This window comes from Triturus cristatus, chromosome 1_1 (assembly GCF_964204655.1).
Source record: "Triturus cristatus chromosome 1_1, aTriCri1.1, whole genome shotgun sequence".
NCBI classification, from domain to species: domain Eukaryota; kingdom Metazoa; phylum Chordata; class Amphibia; order Caudata; family Salamandridae; genus Triturus; species Triturus cristatus.
In genome coordinates this window covers 135,126,936-135,148,700 of record NC_140579.1, presented here as the reverse complement: position 1 = coordinate 135,148,700, position 21,765 = coordinate 135,126,936, and the positions used below count along the sequence as shown (strand labels likewise).

Genomic DNA, 21,765 nt, shown 5'->3' with positions numbered 1-21,765 from the left:
AATTATCGCCTGGCCTTGATGATATGCCCCTATGTTTTTATCGCCTTCAGTTATTCACTAAGTGACAGCTGGAAGGCAGTATAGTTCTTGTTTAGTTGTATTTACTTTCCTCCTCAATTCCCTTCGTATTGGAATTTATTCTGCTTTGTTACTGTTTTCTAACCATTCATTTCTTTTGCTCCGATAAGGAATTTATTGGCCTCATTCACTTTAATAAATCGCAGATGCACTCTCTGCAGCTCCACCTTTGTGCTTTTATATTGATTAGTTGTTAGTGCCTCCCACCCAAACTAGCGTTTTCCAAAGAAGACCTGTTCTTTGAAACTACTTGTTTCATCATTCCATTGAGAGACGGTGGTTATTATATAAAGCTTCACACATCCGTTTTCATGTGGCTGGAACTGTAAGTGATTTGTTACACTTCGTCTTTCACCTTATTGTCCTTTTCTGTTGACCTTGTTTTCGTGTTTGTTTTCCAGGCTGTGCCCGCTGGGCCTCTCTCTGGAATTCATTCTGTGTAGTGCTGCTTGCCAGCGGGGGATATAGTGCTTTCTGCCACGACATAATGGTTTTCTATGGTATTCTCTGCTTGAATTTCAGCTTTCGCGTGACAGTGATGATGTGGATGGGAGACATGTTGTGCGGGGGATGGTTCACAAAGCAAAGCAGGCGAACAATCAATTGTTAAAAAAAATCTCAAATCAGCACAAGCGCAAACATTAAAATGTTTAAAAAGGTGTCAATTAAGAAGCAGCTTTTCAACTTGATTTGTGCGTTTCTGAGTTGCTTAAAAGACTGCTCTGTATTGTTTAACAGCATCTTGTCTGGAATGGCGATATTGTCCCAGCCAATCAAAATGCCCAGATGGCTGGACCTCGCTCCTATTTGCCCGAGGTCTAGGTTCAGTGAGTGTGAAGCAAGATGATGGAGCTGATGGGGAGAATTGGCATGCTTGTGTGTCTGTGTTTGTTGAGATTACCATGGTGGATGCCAGTTGTGTTGTTGCATAATGCTGTTGGGCATTAACCACTTTTAATTGCCCATCACTTCATTCTGCATCATCGCCCTCAGCTCAGAGCCCATCGTTGTGGGGCGATCAGTTACCAGGGACTAACTCCACCTGCAGCTGGTGCTCCCTCCCCCCCACACCTCCCTTGGTTTATTTTCCTCATACCCCCTTTTCTTCCTGTCTGTCACTGCTGGGCGTCTGTTTTTAGAGGTAATGCTCATGTACCAGCGCACATCCCTCTCAAACGCAGAGTCGACCCTGTCCACCGTCACACCTGTCCCCTGAACGTCACTAACATCCGTGCAGCACGCGCGCCCACCAACCTTGCTAACATCAGCACACTCAGCACGTCTGGAGAGACAAGCTTTCCTGTAAGAGAAGAGCTGTGCTGGACCCTCACAGTATTGTATAGCACGTGTCTACACTGGGTAGTGGACAGAAAGCATCCTCCTCTGTTGCCATGGGGATGAATGGCTTTGGTACCCAGAGATCCATTTAAAACACTAATGCTAGGCGCCTCTACTTCAGTTTCCCATCCCTTCGCACAGTGACACCTAGCTCTCTTTCTGGCCTGCCAATGGGAGGTGCTATCCTGTAACTTTTCAATCTAGCTGTGTAGCAAGATAGAAATATTTATCATGATGGCGCCAATGGTCGGTACCGTGTTCACAAGGGTTTTTACCAAGTTTGTTGCTAAGATGCTTAGAAGCAAAATGTGTCTGGCTCAATCAATCGATTGATTGATTGATCAATCAATCAATCAATCGATCAATCAATCAAGGTTCTTATAGAGTACAGATACTCACCCATTAGAGTCTCAAGGTGCTGGTGGGGTTGAGGGGGGGGGGGATTCTGCAGTTCAGTTGAAGAGCCAGGTCTTGGGGTCCCTCCTGAATTGAGGCAGTGACGGTGATTGCCTGAGATGTAGAGATGAGAGTTACAGGTCTTCGCAGCGAGGTAGGAGAAGGATCCGTGGGATAATGGCCAAGGACAGTAGGGCAGAGCATTTAGCACTCGCAATTTGGTCACAATTGATCTACCGCATCAATATTTTATGAGGTAGGTAGCAAACTGCGACCCACTGGGAATGGCCAAAAAACACAGGGGTGGTGGCCTGCTGCGGGCAGCGGACCACCTTGTCTGGGCTTGCTTTTAAACAAAGGAAACTGGGATGCGTTTTCGAAAGAAAAATGAGACCTTTCAGTTTCCTTTTTTAGGAGTAGGCAGTGCTCGGTGGGACATATAAAAATGTTTTCGCAACCGTTCATCGAGGGGAAGGGTTTCGTTGGGGTTCCTTTCCATTTGTGAATGGGTTACCTCTTACTTCACGGAGAAGCTAAAATATTAATGTTTTGCAACTACATTTTGGTCACAAATCATTTATATATGGCACTGCGACTAGCTATTAGGAAGGGACGCCCTTGGAATGCCCCTTCCTAATAGCGACATGCAAACCTTATTTTGCGAGTCGGTAGTAAGTTACCAACTTCCAAAATAGGGTTTTGTACATGCAACAGACCTATTTAGCAGTCGCAAACAACCTTATTCCCCGTTTGTGAACACTAAAAATGGTACATACATGTGGCCCTTTATGTGGTAGGTCAATTGCGACCCCATTAGGAATCCCTAAATGTGTCAAGGACACATTTATACATAAATGTTTGTGATTTCCTAATAGCGAATCACAAAAATTCACTTTTTGGAACTCACAAAATGAAACCTATGTACATGTGTCCCTAAGTGTTTTGGACTAGTAATGTGGATGAGAGTGAGGGGGCGTCTTCTGGGGGGCAGTGTCTGATAGAAAGGTAGAATGTTCACCTGGATGAAATGGGAGGTTGTGGGGGGGGGAATGTGTGAGGGCACACAATGGAGAGGAGAGTATCCGTAGGGGATGGCGGAGCAGTGTTGTACTCTGCAGGGATGTGGTATGTGTGCTGCTCCAACACCTGTGGGGTGACACGAAAAGGGAGTGTGCTCCGCCTCTCCAATCATTCCTGTGCGCGCATCCCTCGCTTGCTTAGCACGTCATTGCGATCACTTTCGTTTTCACTGCGATCGCGATGACGTGCTAAGCACGCGAGGGATGCGCGCGCAGCAATGTCTCCTGAAAAGTAACATTTATATTTCATGCACACATCCGTTTCGAAGCGCTGTAAACAACAGCTATTGCTGTTACACAAATCAAAGATATTATTATCCAATTTAATGTTATTATTATTACATTTAAGGAGGAGGAGCATTATGGCTTGGAAAGGATTCGTTTAAAATGAAACTGTGAAGGATTTAAACAGCTTTCAAGTGACTCATCCCACGTGTGACACCAGTTCTGGGTTTTTAGACACACCACCTTCGATTTTTAGACTTGAAGTTTATTTTTTTCTCATTTCATGGCACCACAGAGCCCAGCATAAAAGTTGCTGTTGGTAACACAAAACAGGTTGTCTGAAGTGATGCAATAGGTCTTACGACCACTTCACCCCAACACCGGGTTGTCTCTCTTGCTCTTTCCAGAAGACTCCCTTAGGAAATTCTGCTGGTTACCATAAAAGGCCAAATGCTGCATTCCATCCTCATATTATCCATGCCATCCATTATTGTAATTAGATATTCCATTTATAATACTCTTAAAGATTACTCGTGTGAACTCACTTCCAGAGCTGTTCGTCGTTGGGTTTACGGTAATCTGCAACCAGCAGAATGTTCGCCTCGTCTCAAGCTCTGAAGCGCCTCAAATCAGCCATTTAGGTGTCGTTTTAGCACTAGGCAACAGCACACATAAATATATTAATACATAACTGCCTATGACGCTTAGAGCATCGATCCAACAGATCTACAAGGCCACAACAGTGCCAGACCAAGCGCTATACAGTTCGGCTACTCTTTGGTTGCCTCTGTAGAGTTGCGCTCTAGTTGTCACGCTGCACGTGATGACGTAGGCGCGAGGCGGCCATTTTGGCGATCAGTATGTGCCGAGCCGCGCACGAGTAAGTCGGCCTCCGGCGCTCTCCCGAGTATATCGCTACTTTATTGGTGGTAATAAAGTGCACAGTTTCCATCTACACCTGAGAGTCCTTGTGCTTATTGCCCTGCAAGCAGCCCACTACAAATGGCGACGAGGAGTGGGATCCGAAAATAAAGAAAAAAACCGGGGAAGACTGCTGGCATTCGGAACACAGCACACAGAGCCAGGATCCAGGAAACAGCGCAAAGACTAACCACAGGTACTCAGGAGGGAGAGCGTGGCAGCGGGGACGCCTGGAACTCGAGAAACACCCTGAAGGGGACACAAGTCAGGTGGCACAGGGCACATCCAGGGCCACGAGCGAGGACCAAGCCACGGGGCACATCAGGGAAGGCGACACAGGTGCAGGTACAGCCTGGGAGAGGAACCCAAGTAGCAAGCAGGGCAGCGGGGTGGAGTGTGAACCTCCTAAGCCACTACAGAACGCGGCACCAGTTACACACACGTGGCCCAGAGTGCGTAGGCGCTCAGGACACACCGAACCGAGGCACAAGGGAAAACAAGTTATAGAAGAGGGAGATCCTGGCGGAGCAGGCTGAACGAAGCAGTGGCGGCTGAGCGACGGCACACCAAAGCCCCCCACGCCCGCAGAGACGGAGCGCGCCAGGCAGTCCAAGGGGTGAAGGCGAGTCACCGGAAGGGAGAGCAGAAATGTGCGCCCAACCATCTTCGCTCACAACACCAATCCCCTTTCTACCCAAACCGGGGGAACCGGCGATGAAATGGGAGGACTGGAGGGAATACTTTGTGAATTACGTAGAAGCCCTAGAAGACGAGGCGGGAGAAGCATTCCTCAGCAAAAGGAAAAGAAGAATTTTGCTGCACAACCTGGGACCGGAAGGAATAAGAGTGTTCCAGAACATCGTGCCCACGCCGAGGCAAGCGGCGGACGACGACGTGTTCCAACACGCAATCGACGACTTAAACAAACACTACAGGCCGGCCGTATGTACGTCCATCGATAGGTATAACTCCCAACAGAGGAAGCAAGTAGAAGGAGAGTCCATTGACGAATACGTAGCGGCCTTGAGGAAATTAGCCATCACGTGTAAATATGGCGCGTTGCATGATGAGTTCATCAAAGACCAAATAGTCATGCACACCACCAACTCAGCGATACAGTACAAGTTGTGGGTCAACGGCGGCGCGACTTTAAAGGAGGTGATAGCCATGGTAAAAAAGGCGGAGTTATCGAAGAGATGCGCAGAAGCAGCAAAGAAGGAGGCTAACCCGAGACTGACGGTGGATAAAGTCACAGAAGCTGAACCGTCGGAGAGAGGCAAAGGAGCGTCAGGGGAATCGAGAACACAGACCAGGTGGACGCCCAGACCGTCTCCGGCGAAGAAACCAGGCAAGGAAAGCAAGGACATGTGCTACAGGTGCGGCAGTTGGTCGCACCCAGCCCATGACAAGCGATGTCCAGCCTTCAAAGCCAAATGCATGTTTTGCGGACTAACAGGGCACTACCAGAAAGTATGTCGCCGCAAGCAAGGGACAACGGCCGTCAAATATATCGCACAAGAGGAGGTGGAAGACATAGAGAATGAGGATGATGATGACAGCGTACTATGTGTAGACGAACATGTGATGGGAATAAATTGCAACCGGTCAAAGAAACCACAATGCGACCTAGTGATTGGGGGAGTACCAATACAAATGGTAGCGGACTCAGGATCCCCCTACACCATCATACAACGCAGCGTGTGGGAAGAACAGTTCAAGAACCACATTGGGGACCAGCTGGAGCCCCCAGACATCCGACCAGTCACCTTTACAGGAGAACCCATCCCGATGGTGGGATTCAGACGCCTGAAGTTTGTATTCAAGGAACGACACGCCAGCTGCAAGTTATATGTAGCGGAAAAAGGTCCGTCGGTCCTAGGATGGGTAGACCAAGGCGGTCTAGGAATACAGCTGAATCCTAGTGGAATCATTCAAGTCCTAATGACCAATGACGCCCAGCGACCGGAAACAGAGAAGCTTAAGACTGAGTTTCCCACTGTGTTCGGAGGCAAAGTAGGAAGACTAACAAAATTCACGCACAAGATTGATCTCAAACAGGATGCCCGACCAGTGTGTCACAAAGTGAGGAACATACCGCTAGCCATCAGAGAACAGGTGCAACAAGAACTTCATAGGCTGGAAGGAAACGGCATCATTGAGTCGATAACAAGTGCCGAGTGGTTGGCTCCATTGGTGGTCGCCATGAAACCCAACGGAAAAGTTTGTTTATGTGTGGACTTAAGGGAGCTGAACAAGAATATCATAGTGGAAAAGTTCCCTCTGCCAAGGATAGATAAAATGCTAGCCAAGACCAAGGGAGTGAAGTGGTTCTCGACAATAGATCTCACGTCCGCCTACCACCAGATCACCCTACACTGCACAAGCAGGGGGCTGACATCCTTCATAACCCCCTTTGGGTGCTACCAGTACTGCAGAATGCCGTTCGGACTGAACTCGGCTGCAGCTGTGTTCCAGAAGTTAATGCACAGACTATTTCGCGAAGTAGAAGGGGTGCAATACTTTCAAGACAACATTCTGATAATGGGCAGGGACAAGGCAGACCATGACACTAAGCTGTCTACAGTCCTACAGGTGCTGGAATGTAACGGACTCACGGCAGAATGGGAGAAATGCCGGTTCGGGATGAAGTCAGTCACGTACTTAGGGCATGTGATCAGTGACAGGGGGATCTTCCCCAAACAGTCCAACGTCGAGGTGATATGCAGTGCCCCACCTCCCAAGTCCAAGGAAGATGTAAGGTCATTCCAGGGCATGGCCGAGTTCTATAGCAAATTCGTTCCCCACTTTGCCACGAAGACACACCACTTACGGCAACTCATACGGAACAAGACCAAATTTGAGTGGACTGCGGAAACAGAAGAGGAGTTCCAGAAGATTAAGATGGACATCAGCACGGCCGTCCCGCTGAACGGATATGACCCACGAGCCAGGTCAGTCCTGACGACAGACGCCAGTGAGTGAGGCCTAGGAGCTGTCCTAATGCAAGAATCGGAAGGCGGAGGACTATCTACCCTAAGCTTCGCATCCCGAGCCCTGTCTCCCACAGAGCAGAAGTACAGCGTCATAGAGAAAGAAACGCTGGCTGTTGTATGGGCTATGGACAAGTTCCGTCAGTTTTTATGGGGAACGAGGTTCAGACTGAGGACAGACCACAAGCCCTTGGTCAAGGTACTCACATCGGCAGGACATGCCACAGCAACGCCCCGCATTGCAAAGATGACCCTAAAACTGTTAGATTACAGATATGACGTGGAGCACATCCCAGGAAACAAGAACAAGGTGGCTGATTACCTTAGCCGAGCATCGGCTATGGAGGAAGCTCCTGGGATGTGGGAAGAAGAAGAATGTAAGGTAGCATTCATGGGGGATCACGAACAAGTGATAAGCGAGCAGGAATGGAGGGACGCATACCAGACAGACACAGACATAGAAGCGGTAAAGCAATACATCATGAGGGGATGGCCAGAAAAGAAGCGCCTGGGGGCAACAATCAGGAAATTCTACGAAGTTAGAGAGGAGCTATTGGTTTGTGACCGGGGCACCTTCTTGAGAAGAGGAGAGAAAGTGGTTCCCCCAAGCAAGCTGATACCACATATTATGACTCTCATTCACGAGGGCCACCTGGGAATCGTCAAAACGAAAACGAGAGCAAAACAGATGTACTGGTGGCCGGCGATGGACACCCAGATAGAGAGGCACGTGCGGGAGTGCAGCCAATGCCAAAGAGCGGACAAATCCATGAGTCTGATGCGTCCACCCCTAGGGAAGTTTGACAACCCTGTGAACCCTTGGGAAGACCTAGCCATAGACATCCTGGGCCCGATACTGGACAATCAAGGGACCCCCAAATACGTGTTGGTACTGGTGGATAAGTACTCCAAGTGGCCGGAAGTGGACATACAAGAAGATATGGACACTGAGAACATACTAAAGTTCCTAACAGCCGTATTCCTTAGAGAAGGTATCCCACGTTCCCTCTTAAGTGACAATGGGCCGCAATTTGTGTCTGACAAGTGGAACACCTACATGGCAAGGAATGGTATCAGGATTAAACACACCTCCATATACCATCCGGCAGGGAATGGTCAAGCCAAAAGATTCAACCGAGTCATTATGGGGTCCGTACAGGCAGCGATTGCGATTGGTAAAGACTGGGAAAAGGAACTGAAGAACATGTTGTGGGCGTACAGGATCACACCTACCAGCACTGGGTACAGCCCCTTTCAGATCCTACAGGGTAGAGACCCTTTCACGAAAGATAATGTGGCCTGGAAGGAGCGCACCATCACGAGCAAGTGGTCTCCAGCAGTAGTACGCCAAAACCTGGAGAAAGCTCAGAAGATATACGCGGAGCACTACAACCTAGGAACAAGGTCAAGAAGACTGAGCTGGAGAAAGGAGAATGGGTTCGGGTCAAATTGGCCCATTTACGAAGGAAAGGGGACAGCAAATTCAGTGCACCGATGCAGGTGGAAGAAGTGTATAATCGGTCAGCCCTACTCAGCGACGGAAAGGTGTGGTCACAGGACCGAATGTCCAAATGCAATAAAATCATGCAATGGAACGGAAGGGAAAGGGAACAAATGACACCGCCCGGGACCCAAGGGACGGAGACTATACCGGAGGACAACAACACAAGCGGCTCAAGGGAAAGAGGGGGAGAGGCAGATGTACAGTATGACGAAGAAATGAACAACTCTGATCCCCGGGGTGGCCTGGGAGGTTTCCCCGACAAGGGAGTTCTTCCAAACACCGAAGGAGGAGAGATGAGAACTTCCCGAGAGAAGGTTGTTCCTACCACGAGCACCCCGGTGAGACGTACTCGGACTGGAAGAACGGTGGTGAGACCTGCAAAGTTTAGAGACTTTGAGATGGGAGACGGAAGCAACAGTGCACGCAAGTAAACTACTATTGTTGTTTGTGTTTGTATAAAAAAGGGGAGATATGTAGAGTTGCGCTCTAGTTGTCATGCTGCGTGTGATGACGTAGGCGCGAGGCGGCCATTTTGGCGATCAGTATGTGCCGAGGCGCGCACGAGTAAGTCGGCCTCCGGCGCTCTCCCGAGTATATCGCTACTTTATTGGTGGTAATAAAGTGCACTGTTTCCATCTACACCTGAGAGTCCTTGTGCTTATTTCCCTGCAAGCAGCCCACTACAGCCTCCAGTTCAGATGCAGAGCAGACCAGTGGAGAGGCAACCCTGTACCTGTACGCTCTGGTGTTCCAAAAAATGGACCGGAAGGACGGGGGTTTCTGGGGTTTTAGGTGCTAGAACAGTATCTGCCTAGCATTCCAGCATTGTCAGCCCACAGCTGAGATAACAAGCCGCTGCTCTGGTCTGTAGAGAGCCACTCGGGCTCTCCACTACAATGTTGCGATACCACACATGCATCCACACACCCCTGGGGGCGGGCTTGCCCCGAGGGGATAAATAAAGGTGGGCGAGACCGCACGTGGTCGCTATGGTGTAGCCCAGTAACCTATGACAGTGTTGTGTCCTTTACTCATACCTGATAGTAACTGCAACCCTGGGCCTGCACCTCTACACTGGCGACGAGGACGGTCGTGCCCGTGCGTGCGACGCTGTTGCAGGAGCAAGGGGAGCGGTCACGCTCCCTCCTCGCTTTCATCGCTGCCGCTGCCTGCGGTTCCCACCCGCGTGGTGAAGGAGGCGGCCTGCCTCCGCCTGAAGCCTGCTGTCGGCGGACCCCACCCGCTTGCTGGTCCGCGCTCGCCTGGAGCCGCTGGTGACATCTCCTGTTTGGCCGGGTGAGTGGCAGTCGACGCGCTCTCCCCGGCGCTCGACGACGATCTGTCTCCGGCGAGGGGGCCTCGGCAGGCTGCCCTTCGCGCTGCCTGCCAGAAATGTGCCCGTCTGTGCAGCTCGTGGCTGCTAGCTGTAGCGTGGAGACTCCCTGGGGGGGGAGTAGCTCGTCGGCACGAGGCGAAGACGCCTAGGTTCCAGCACACAAGCATTGGCAGCTACAAATCCAGGCCTAGGAGGGCATTACTCAAACAAGCATTGGCAGCTACGAATCCAGGCCTAGGAGGGCATTACTCTGCCTCACCGCTACTGAAGACAAGGCACGGGGTATACCCATACCCCATCAGGGCTGCACTCCAGCACAAGCGTTACTCAGGCTGCCCCAAGCCCCAACATGTCCACAACGCCGGCTACCGGCGCAGGCGCATCGCAAAGGAGCGGACCTGCCGCGGTGGCTGTCAACAATCCCCCGCCACCTTCGGTGGTCACCCACACAGCCGTAGTGCCTTTACCCCCCTTCAGCGAAGCATCAGACCCAGCTACCGCCGCCCCACGCTGGAAAGCATGGATAGGTCATTTGAATCACTACTTCCGAGGGACCCGAGAGACGGACGGGGCGGTAAAGAGATCGTTACTAATCTACTATGGAGGGGTGGAAATTTACGAGCTGTTCGACACGCTTCCTGACACCGGGGACGATGATGATTACGACGCCGCGGTTGCGGCCCTGAACAAGCATTTTGATCCCCAACTGAACCCGGACTTCGAAAAATTCAAGTTCAGGAGGGCGTGTCAAACGGACGCAGAGTCGGTGGACATGTTCTATGCACGGCTGCGCCGGCTGGCCAGCACGTGCCCATTCGCCGATCAAAGGGCTGAGATAAGGGATCAAATCATTTTAGGATGTCGCTCCAAGCTCCTCCGGAAGCTGATCCTTCGGCAGCCAGGGATCTCGCTAGATGACATCCTCATCCTGGCCCGGTCCACGAACTCTCCGATGCCCGGGCGGAAGAAATGGAAGCCGCCCTCCACGCTCCCGTGGCGGCAGGACCGGGGCTCAAGATCGTGCCCATCAAGGAGGAGAGGGTAGAGGCAATACAAAGGCAATACAAAGGCGGCCACCCGCGCCTCGCTCGGCGCCCAAGCCCACGACGTCGGGCCTGTGTGGATACTGTGGGGAAGATCACCCGGCGACGGCAGTCTGCGGAGCAAAAGGCTGCGGGAGGATGAACCACTACGCCCGGGTGTGCCGAGGCGGACGCTTCAGGCAGCAGTCCGCGAGGCCGAAGTTTGGACAACAACAGGTGCTCCAGATCGAACACGAGGATCCTCCGCCGAGTGACCGACCCCACCACCAGGCGCACGACCCGGTGTACGAGGACGAAGACGATGAGGTATTCGTGGTGTCGTTCGTCAGCAGGACAAGCTCCTGGTGGAGGCCACCGCCCATGTGCTCAGTCTCCGTGGGCTGTGCAGAGATCCAGGCCCTCATCGACACCGGTGCGTCTGTCAACGTCATGGACTCGGACCAGTATGACCGACTATCTCCAAGACCCCCGCTGGCGTCGTCGAAGGCGCGAATATACACATACGGAGGGACAGATCCCCTTCCGCTCCGTGGCTTCATTACCACCACCGTCGCCAGCGGAGGATACTCCATGCAGACGCAATTCTATGTCACGGAGGGCAAGAAGGGGACGCTGCTCAGCTGTCACACTGCCGAGGACCTTGGCCTGGTCTTCTTTGCGAATCAAGTTCATGACTCCCACGCGGAGGACATACTCCAAGAGTTCCCAGCTCTCTTCACCGGCCTGGGCAAACTGAAGGGCAAAAGGTTCAAACTGCACATAGACTCGACCGTGAGGCCAGTAGCCTTGAGACACCGGAGGGTACCGTTCAACTTGCGCCCGCAGGTGGAAGAGGAGCTGAGGAAACTCGAGGAACTGGACGTAATCGAGAAGGTGTCCGGCCCCACGCCCTGGGTGTCCCCTCTGGTCGTGGCGCCCAAGCCCAAACAGCCCGGAGCCATTCGGCTTTGTGTCGACATGCGGTTGCCCAACACCGCGGTGAAGAGGGAAAGGCACATCACCCCCATGATGGACGACATAGTGGCAGATCTCAACGGGGCCAAGTGGTTCTCGAAGCTGGATCTTAATGCAGGATACCACCAGCTGCAACTGGATCCCAGCAGCCGATACATAACGACCTTTTCAACACACGTTGGTCTCCGCAGATACAAGAGGCTAAGTTTTGGCGTCTCCTCTGCGGCAGAAGTGTTCCAGAACGCCATTCGAGAGTCATTGTCGGGACTGCAAGGGGTGATTAACCTCAGTGACGACATCCTGGTCTACTCCACCACCCTGGAGGAGCACCATGCTCACCTGAGGGCCACGCTCCGAAGGCTAGAGGAGTGCGGGTTGACCCTGCACAAGGCAAAATGTTCGTTCTACCAGGACCGGGTAGACTTCTTTGGATACACGTTCACGCGCGACGGACTGCTGGTAGATCCGAAGAAAGCAGAGGCCATCAGAGCGGCACCCACACCTCGGAGCCCGACAGAGGTTCGAAGCTTCCTCGGAATGGCTACGTACTGCGGGCGGTTCATTCCCCGACTGGCCGCGATGTCTGAACCGCTGCGCGCCCTCACGCACCAAGATCGCCCTTGGGAATGGACCCCGGAAGCTCATAAAGCGTTCCAAGAAATCAAGGAAGGGCTCCTCGATAAGACAATCATGGCATACTTCCACCCGCGACGGAAAACGGAACTGGTGGTGGACGCCAGCCCGGTGGGCCTGGGGGCCGTCCTCCTGCAGGAGCACAGCTCCGAAGTATGGAAGCCGGTGGCATATGCCAGCAAGGCACTGACCGACACGGAAACGAGGTACGCCCAAATTGAGAGAGAGGCGCTGGCCATCAAATGGGCGTGCCAGCACTTCCATCTGTATCTCTGCGGACAAGACTTCACCGTGGTCACCGATCACAAGTCTCTACTCTCCCTGTTCACGGGATCGACGAGGCTCGCCCCACCCAGAATCGAACGGTGGGCCGTCCAACTGCAAGGGTACCAGTTCAAGGTGGTGTACGGGCCAGGGGCCCACAACCCCGCGGACTACCTGTCCAGACATCCAAAGCCCAGCCTCGATGCAGGAGCGCAGGAAGACACATGCTATACGGAGGCGTTCGTGAGAATGGTGTCCCAAGGGGCCTGTCCGAAAGCCATGACTCTGGAAGAAATCGGCATAGCTACACGGGAAGACCCCACTCTTACCTGAGTACGGAAAGCGCTAGATCGTGAGGGATGGACTCATTTCCTCGACGGGGCTCGGGCGCTGCGGCCGGAGGTCAGTCATGCTCGTCAGCAACTGTGGCACATCCGGAGTGAGCTCAGCGTGGGGGACAAAGACGTCATCCTGAGGGGGCGGCTGATAGTGGTCCCAGAGAGCCTCCAGCAGAAGGTTTTAGCCCTTGCGCACGTGGGCCACCAAGGCACGGCCAAGACCAAAGCACGACTCCGAGACAAGGTGTGGTTCTCGGCGATGGATACCAAGGTCGATGAAATGGTCAGACAGTGCCATGCCTGCACCATCACTGGAGGGGATCCAGCACCCGCCCGGGTGATCACTGAGGAAGCAAGCACGTCGCCATGGACGCATCTCAGCATAGACGTTGGAAGTTTTCCGGATGGTCGGCAGATGATGGTGCTGGTTGACTCTTTTTCAAAGTTCCCGATAGTGGAAGTCATTGCGTCCACCGCATTTCCTCACGTCAAGATCTCGTGTTTGCAACGATGGGACTGCCCGAAGAGATCAAGTCGGACAATGGGCCCCCATTTCAGGGGCGGGAGTTTCATGAATACCTGACGAGTCAAGCCATCCGGCACCGGAAAATCACACCCCTGTGGCCGCAAGCTAATGGGGAGGTGGAACGGCTGATGAGGACACTCAACCGGGCACTGCGGATCGCCGTGGAGGCCGGGGATGATCCGGAGGCAGCCTTAAGTCAGTTCTTGGGAGTGTACCGTCAGATCCCCCATAGCACCACGAAATGTGCACCCGCGCATCTCCTGTTTAGAAGAGCCCCGAGGGACAGTATCCCGATGGATCCCGCCTGGACCCCCGCAGAGCGAGATGAAGCCGCCATTCAGGCCAGGAGAGAGTTGACGAACCAGAAGGCGAGTGAAGCACCCCGAGCCCAGGACACTGAGCTCAAGGTTGGAGACAGCGTGGTCATCAAGGACCGGCACCCCGGCTGGAAGTTCCGAACCCCCTATGAACCTGAGAAATGGACAGTGACAGGGGTGCAAGGGACCATGATCACAGCACGTCGGGGCCAGCAGACCATCACGAGGAATGTGTCCAGCTTCAAGGCGGTGCCGGAGACGGGCCGGGAGGTCGAAGATCCTGATCTGGCCCAGGGCCGGGTCATGGCCGGGGCTCCAACGTCTCCCACCTGAATAGCTTCCCCTCTGGCCGGCGGACGACCGTCTGAGTCAGGTGAGGAGGCCTGCCAGGGGTCAGGGAGTCAAGACAGTGGGGCGGGTGATTCTGGGACTCTGTTGCAGGACAGGTCACTCGATTCTTACTCCAGGTGCCTGAGGTACGGGCTGCGCCCCAATCCGGCGCCTAGCCAGAGACTAAGAGACTATGTATAGACTTTTCCCAAAGTATGGATCGTGTGTGGGTTGTATATCTAAAACGAAGGAGGGATGTAGAGAGCCACTCGGGCTCTCCACTACAATGTTGCGATACCACACATGCATCCACACACCCCTGGGGGCGGGCTCGCCCTGAGGGGATAAATAAAGGTGGGCGAGACCGCACGTGGTCTCTATGGTGTAGCCCAGTAACCTATGACAGTGTTGTGTCCTTTACTCATACCTGATAGTAACTGCGACCCTGGGCCTGCACCTCTACATGGTCTACGTCTGCCCGGGGGGATCCCCGAAGGGCCGCCGCCGGCACGCTCTACCTTACGTCATGTATTACTCCATAGTATACAGCAGTGCCAACACAACAAACTACCCTTCTCCTAAGCGCAAGCTACTCACAGCAAGCACTGGCTCCTTAGTCCCCTCCTCCCTGCACCGCGTCCTGCCTCTGCACCCGCGGTGCTGCCCCATCCGTGGGTGCAGACTCTGCCCCTCAGGTGCCCTCCGCAAACCTGGCTGGCGGGGGTAGGGCGCCGGCAGTGGCTGCGCTCTGTTGCTCTCCTCCCTGCCAGCCTCTCTCGCTGCTTCTCCAAGGTCAGGGGAAGGAGCTGGCAGCGGCTCCTCTCTCCGAGCTGGCAGCCATGAGAGGGCGCCCGCCTCCCCCTCCCTTTCCTACCTTTGCCTGCTGCCAAGCTGGAGTACCAGCAGCGGAAGATGCCGATGGCCTTGTCCGATGGAGCCAGGAGACGGGCTAGCTCTGCTTGCAATGTTCCCTTGCAGTGCGCATGCTCTGACCCCACCTGCCCGTGGCTCTTTGCCCCTTATGGCCGTGAAGGGCCTCTGCTTTTCATTCCCATAAGAAGTTATTATTGGGTGATATATAATAAATACTAAGTGGCATGGGACACCAGGATGGGTGGCACGCAGAGGCTCATGGACCCTGTCAATTAAACACTCTCCAGCATGCGTGAGATTAACCTCTGACCCCCTTCCGTCACCCTGTGTCGCTGATCCCCTTTCTCGCCTGGTTTCTCAGGTCTGCTTCCCGTCCCCTTTCCTGGCTAGGCCGAGGAAGGCTCCGACACAAATGAAGAATAAGAAGCGGCGATGCCATAATGCTCATCCGAGAGCTGAACCACCGCGGGCGGCGCGGGAAACATGCCAGCTGAGCTGACTACACGCCCTGAGAGGCAGAGACAGTCTGTCCTGGGTTTTACAAACGCCATCAGCCACAGTGCATTTTTCAGTTATTGCCGATGAATAATGTTGGTACACTGGCACCACATTACACAAGCCTTCTGCTAGTACAGTTTTGCACCGAGATTTGAAACAAGCTACCAACGCAAAACAAGCATTGGCATAGCCAATAGGTCTCGCCTTTGGGACCTTGTAAGTGTTTAGCCATGCAACAGTTGATGTTGTTGCACCAAGGATATTGTGCTGCATGACTAAACACTTATACGGTCCAAAAAGCGAGACCTATTGGCTATGCCAATGCTTGTTTAGGAGTAGGCAGTGCTCGGTGGGACATATAAAAATGTTTTCGCAACCGTTCATCGAGGGGAAGGGTTTCGTTGGGGTTCCTTTCCATTTGTGAATGGGTTACCTCTTACTTCACGGAGAAGCTAAAATATTAATGTTTTGCAACTACATTTTGGTCACAAAACATTTATATATGGCACTGCGACTAGCTATTAGGAAGGGACGCCCTTGGAATGCCCCTTCCTAATAGCGACTTGCAAACCTTATTTTGCGAGTCGGTAGTAGGTAAAAAGCTTCCAAAATAGGGTTTTGTACATGCAACAGACCTATTTAGCAGTCGCAAACAACCTTATTTCCTGTTTGCGACCACTAAAAATGGTCGTACATGTGGCCCTTTATGAGAACGCCTTTTTCAGGTGATGGGTGACATTGTGTCTCACGTATTCTCTCTATGTCTTTATCACGCTGATTGGGTGTCTTTTTCTTCTTCATTTCTTAGAATTTTCTTTCGTTATCTCGTAGTATTCCTTTCTTTTCTGGTGTCATACATCTTTCTACTGAACTATATGGTTTTGAGGACTATACACGGTTTATCATTCCTTCACAATATTATCCTGTGTGTTAAATTATTTTAATATATCTTTTTATTTCTTTTCTATGTATTGTATTCCCGCAGCGCACTCTATTCCATTTTGGTTTTTGTATTTCATGCCCATCATACTTACGATCCTTGTCCTCCGTGGCAGATCTGAGTTGAGAAATTAATCTGTTGAATATTGAATTGCTGACCTTGTATGTACAAACTTTATATATTTTGAAATTGTTCATAACTTTTTTTTATGATTGTAGGTGTGTCTGTCCCACACCATTGGTCCATCCTTGCCCTGATGAAGGTGTAGCCTTCTTCAGGACTAGGACAATTCAAAAACACCCTGATTTGAAAAGTTACTACATCTAACTTGGTGCAGTTACATATGGATCAGAAATTTCCAGGATTATACTTAGCGGGGGTCCTCACTGTGGACCGGATTTCTCTATTGTCTCATGTGCATCGAGAAATCCCAAGGTGCCTCTTTCCTCTGCATGCACTTGGGCCAAAACCAGAAGCCATGTAATTTAGCCGCCAAGATCCAACTGGATTCTTCAATGTGTGTGGGGAGGGAACCAGTCCCACTTTCCCTGCGACACACCTGAAACAGACAAAATGCAGCCACTTTGTGATCAGCTAAGTAAGCCGCAGCATATTTGCTGTCACATTAGTCCTTGTGGCTGAGGTTTAACAAAAATGAATGCGTAAATTGACGTCAAACTCTGCTTTTCGTGGCTCTGCCCCTCATGACTCCACCACTTTTCTCTGTCACACCTTGGCTCCAAGGTATAGGGCCCCTGGGTATTGTTTTGCGATCTCAGCTCTGTACATACAGCTGTTTCACCTGCAGACACTGGTTTAAAGCCATGATAGGACGCACTCGGGCTTTAATCCTCGCAGAGTTGATAAGAGAGTGGTTCTCACCCTTCTTCTCCTGCTCAATTAGATGTGGTGGCATTTGCATAGAGCTAAGGGATGAAGCCATGTAAGTTATGGTTTCTATGTACCTGAGGGGAGTGTTCAGATAAATCTATGGCCCCCACCATCCGCGTTAGAGGGGCGTTGTATTGTAAATACAGCCCTCCATGTCAGCACTGTCTAGAACAGTCTTAAGCTCCATAACTAGCCCCCTATTAACCACCTTCACCAGGCTGGTCAAAGGAAGGAATGACCACGTGGGGGCGGGGGGCAGTATTAGACATGGTACCTTTAATGCAACTCCATGTGAGGTGCAGTCCCTGCCCCCTCGCTGCCAGAATCAGTCTTTCCTTCCTCAGTGTTTGCTCCCCCCCCTCCCTGCGGCCTTCATTTACGTCTGTTCTCTGTCCCTCTCTCTTCCCACCCCCTCCCCAGGGTCTCACAGTTTCTTTAGACACATTGGTGGGGGGGTGCAATGTTGTGTAAGGGTGCAGAGGAAAAGTATTACATGTGGGGGAGGAGTGTGCGCTCTCTTCTCTGAACCTCTGTCCCTCTTTCCCTCCAGACTCGCACTCCCTCCGGTACTTCTATGCCTCCCTATCGGGGCCCCTCCCCGGGGTCCCTCAGTTCTCCATAGTTGGATACATGGACGATGTCCCCATCGTCAGTTACACCAGTGAGAGCAACAGCATGAGCCCCGTGGCCCCCTGGATGGAGAAGATCACCATTAAGGACCCCCAATACCGGGAGGTGGAAACCGAGTACAGCCGAGGAGCGGAGCAGGTGTTCAAGGCCAATGTGAGGAACGTGATGGAGCGAGTCAACCAGACCCCGGGTAAGTGACACAGAGGAGGGGCAACCAGACTGGGGGTGAGTGCCACTAGGAGAGGTGGGGGGGCAACCAGACCGGGGTGAGTGACACCAGGGAGGCTACTGTCACCAGAATGGGGGTGTCACCTGAGAGGGGCAACCATACCAGGTTTTAGTGACATGAGTTGGGGCAACTAGACCAGGAGTGAGTGAAACCCGAGGAAGGGGGCAACCCGACCTTGGGTGAGTGAAACCATGGGAGGGGCAACCAGACCAGGGGTGAGTGACAGCGGGGGAGGGGGGCAACCAGACTGGGGGTGAGTGACAACGGGGGAGGGGGACAGTCACCAGACTGGGGGTGACACCGAGGAGCGGCAACCTGACCAAGGGTGAGTGACACCGGGGTGAGTGGCAACCAGACTGGGGGTGAGTGACACCGGGGGAGGGCAGGGTCACCAGACTGGGGCTGAGTGACATCGGGGGAGTGGGACAACCAGACTGGGGGTTAGTGACAAGAGTGGGAGCAGCTAGGCCGGGAGTGAGTGTCACCGGGGGAGGGCCCAACCAGACTGGGTGTGTGAGTAACATCAAGGAATGGGGCTTCCAGACGTGGGTGAGTGATATCGGGGAGGAGCAACAAGACCAGGGGTAAGTGAAACCAGGGGAAGGAGCCATCAGACTGGGCTTGAGTGATACCAGGGGATTGAGCAACTACACCGGGGTGAGTGACACCTGGGGAGGAGCAACCAGACCGGTGGTGAGTGACACTGGGGGAGGGACAACCAGACCGTGTTGGGTGAGTGACACCAAGGGAGGGGGCAACCAGGGATAAGTGATACCAGAGGATGGGGCTACCAGACTGAGGGTAAGTAACACTGGGGTAGGGGCAACCAGGCTGAGGGTCAGTGACTCCATGGGATGGAGACAACCAGATCTGAGGGTGAGTGGTACCAAGGAGGGGGGCAACCAGACCAGGCATGAGTGACACCAGGGAAGGAAGTAACCACACCAGGGGTGAAATCAGAGGAGGAGTAACCAGACCAGGGATGAGTGACACCAGGGAGAGAGGGCAACAACTAGAGGGGGCGAATGATTGGGGATTGGAGGGGGTATGAGTAAAGAGTGACAAGGGGGTTGGGGTGAGGCATAGCAGGGGGGTGGGATGGGGTAGCAGGGCAACTAGACTCGGGGTGAGTGACACCAGGGAAGGGGAGGAGTGATCCATACCAGGGGTGAGTGACACCAGGGGAGAAGGAACCAGACCGAAGGTGAGTGATGCCAGGGGCAACTAGACTGGGGTGAGTGACACCCGCTGGAAGGTGGAAACCAGACTAGGGGTGAGTGACAACGGTAGGACAACCAGACTGAGAGTGAGTGACACCAGGGGAGGGGGCAACCAGACCGGAGGTGAGTGACACTAGGGGAAGGAGGTGACAACTAGAGGGGGCGAATGATGTGGGATCTACAGGAGGGGGAATGAGTAACACTGACAAAAGGGTGGGGGTGAGGCATAGCAGGGATGAATGATGGAGGTGGTAATTAGAGAAAAAGACCAGGGCTGAGTGATCCCTGGGGGCCAACCACACCGGGGGTAACAAGGCCCCCACTGCCACACACAGGGGCCCCACTGTTCCCTGCTCCCCCTCAGACACACTCTGTGCTGTTGTCCATCAGATCGCACTTAGCACCCCTGTCAGAGGGACTGGTCAATCGAAGGGGGAGGGATTCTTGTCCACAATCACTGTCTGCCTGGCACCCTTTCCCCCTCACCCTGTCGGGCCATCACTCTGCTCCTTTAGCCCCTCACTCTCCCACACACCATTCCTATAGGTCTCCACATGGCGCAGGTGGTGTTTGAGCTCTGGGACCTGCGCAAGTGGAGATTTTCTTAGCTCCCCCGATCTCTGCCTGGAGACATCGGACCGTCACTCTGTCCCCACCTCCCGCCTCCCCCAGGCTCTCATTTAATCTCTGGTTTCCTGACGGTTTCACCACTCTTTGCTGCTCGCCCCTAAGGCACAGACTCTCTGCTGCCCTTCTGCAGGTATCACTCTCTGCTGCCCCTATTGGCCCCTAAGACATCACGCTGCTCTGAGAACTCCCAACTCTTTCTCCCCTTCCTTAAGTCTCCCTCCACATGGCCCAGTTTATGTTCGGCTGTGAGCTCTGGAAGGAGGTCTTCTTGAGGGAGGTTTCTTGTCTTCACTTACTGTCTGTCTGGAGATGTCAGACCCTTACTCCCCCCTTGCCTCTCACACTCTCCTCCACCGCTTTCTCCCCCTTAGGTCTCCACATTGTCCAGTACACGGCTGTGAGCTCCAAGAGGACGGCTCTATCGAGGAGTTTGATCAATACGCCTTCGATGGACACGACTTCATCAGCTTTGACAAGGACAGACTGACCTACACGGCGGCCATGGATGCGGCCAAGATCACACAGGACCGATGGAACTCTGAGAGGAGCATCATCCAGCGAGATAAGGAATACCTGGAGGGGACGTGCTTCGAGTACCTGAAGAAATACTTGAGAAACGGGGCGGAGAGTCTCCAAAGTGGTGGGTTATGGGTATTCAAATAGAATGTACTGCCTCCCACCAGGCACTGAGTCATCTGTGTGGACAGGTACTAATAGCGCTGTACTCCACATAGCTTACTGGGAAAGTGGTGGGGAGACAGTGATACACTCCTGGGCTGGTGGTTTGTGTGTGAAGTCCGGTCTGCACCTCTCCCACCCACCAGCTGACATCGGGCATGAATATGCAGAATAACCAGACCAAAATAAGGGCACAAGGCCGCTTTTTTAGGGCAGGCATGCAGACTGGAATTTGATCAAGACCCTGCCTCACTAATACAATACCTTTTCCTGAACTGCCACACTTAAAACTCCACCCCAACAAGAGCATTCCCCAAGCCATCATTCAAACATTCATTCCTTACCATCCCTTTTCCTTCCAATTGTTGTCCTTCACATGCCACCTAACCATAACTCCCCTATACACCCTCTGCCAGGACTACCCTGTAAAACCCCCAACCCTTTTGACTTGTCGTGAGCTCCTCCATTTCTGCCACTGAGATAAAATACTGTCAAGGAGTTTTTCCTGCTCCGTGGTCCCTTTTTGCAATACACATCAGCCATGTTTGTCCAACGAGCAAGCAGAAATTTGGCTGTTGCCCCAACAGCCTTATAAACACCATCTCTTCATTGCCAATGCCATGGCTCACCTTTCCCTGAGTTCTGACAAGTATAATTCATTCCCCGTGAAAGAAAGCTGCACCCCATCCTGCCTATAGACCATGAAATCTTTTTTGATGTCCTTATGTTCCAACCAACACACTCTCCTCACCTTACATAAATGCTGCATTTCTCTATTCACCTTCCGCTTTGCTTTTTCATCTGGAGAATACTTTGCAGCTCCTAGCCAAACTCTTCACGGTACCAATGCTGTCCAAAAACATGTGTGCCTGACCACAAACTACCGATCAAATACAAGTCCTGT

At 52.7% G+C, this 21,765-nt stretch overlaps 1 protein-coding gene across 1 annotated transcript in view; it reads left to right on the top strand.

Moving 5' to 3' along the window:
* The window catches only part of LOC146869810 (H-2 class I histocompatibility antigen, Q9 alpha chain-like), a 43,430-nt gene extending 22,232 nt beyond the window's left edge, over positions 1 to 21,198 (top strand). Inside the window, exons 2-4 of the mRNA XM_085617763.1 lie at positions 18,025 to 18,294; positions 20,100 to 20,121; positions 20,555 to 21,198. Coding sequence (XP_085473889.1) covers positions 18,025 to 18,294; positions 20,100 to 20,121; positions 20,555 to 20,846 — 584 coding nt within the window. The 3' untranslated portion in view covers positions 20,847 to 21,198. The remainder of the gene's footprint in view (positions 1 to 18,024; positions 18,295 to 20,099; positions 20,122 to 20,554) is intronic.
* The last annotated feature ends 567 nt before the right edge of the window (positions 21,199 to 21,765 follow it).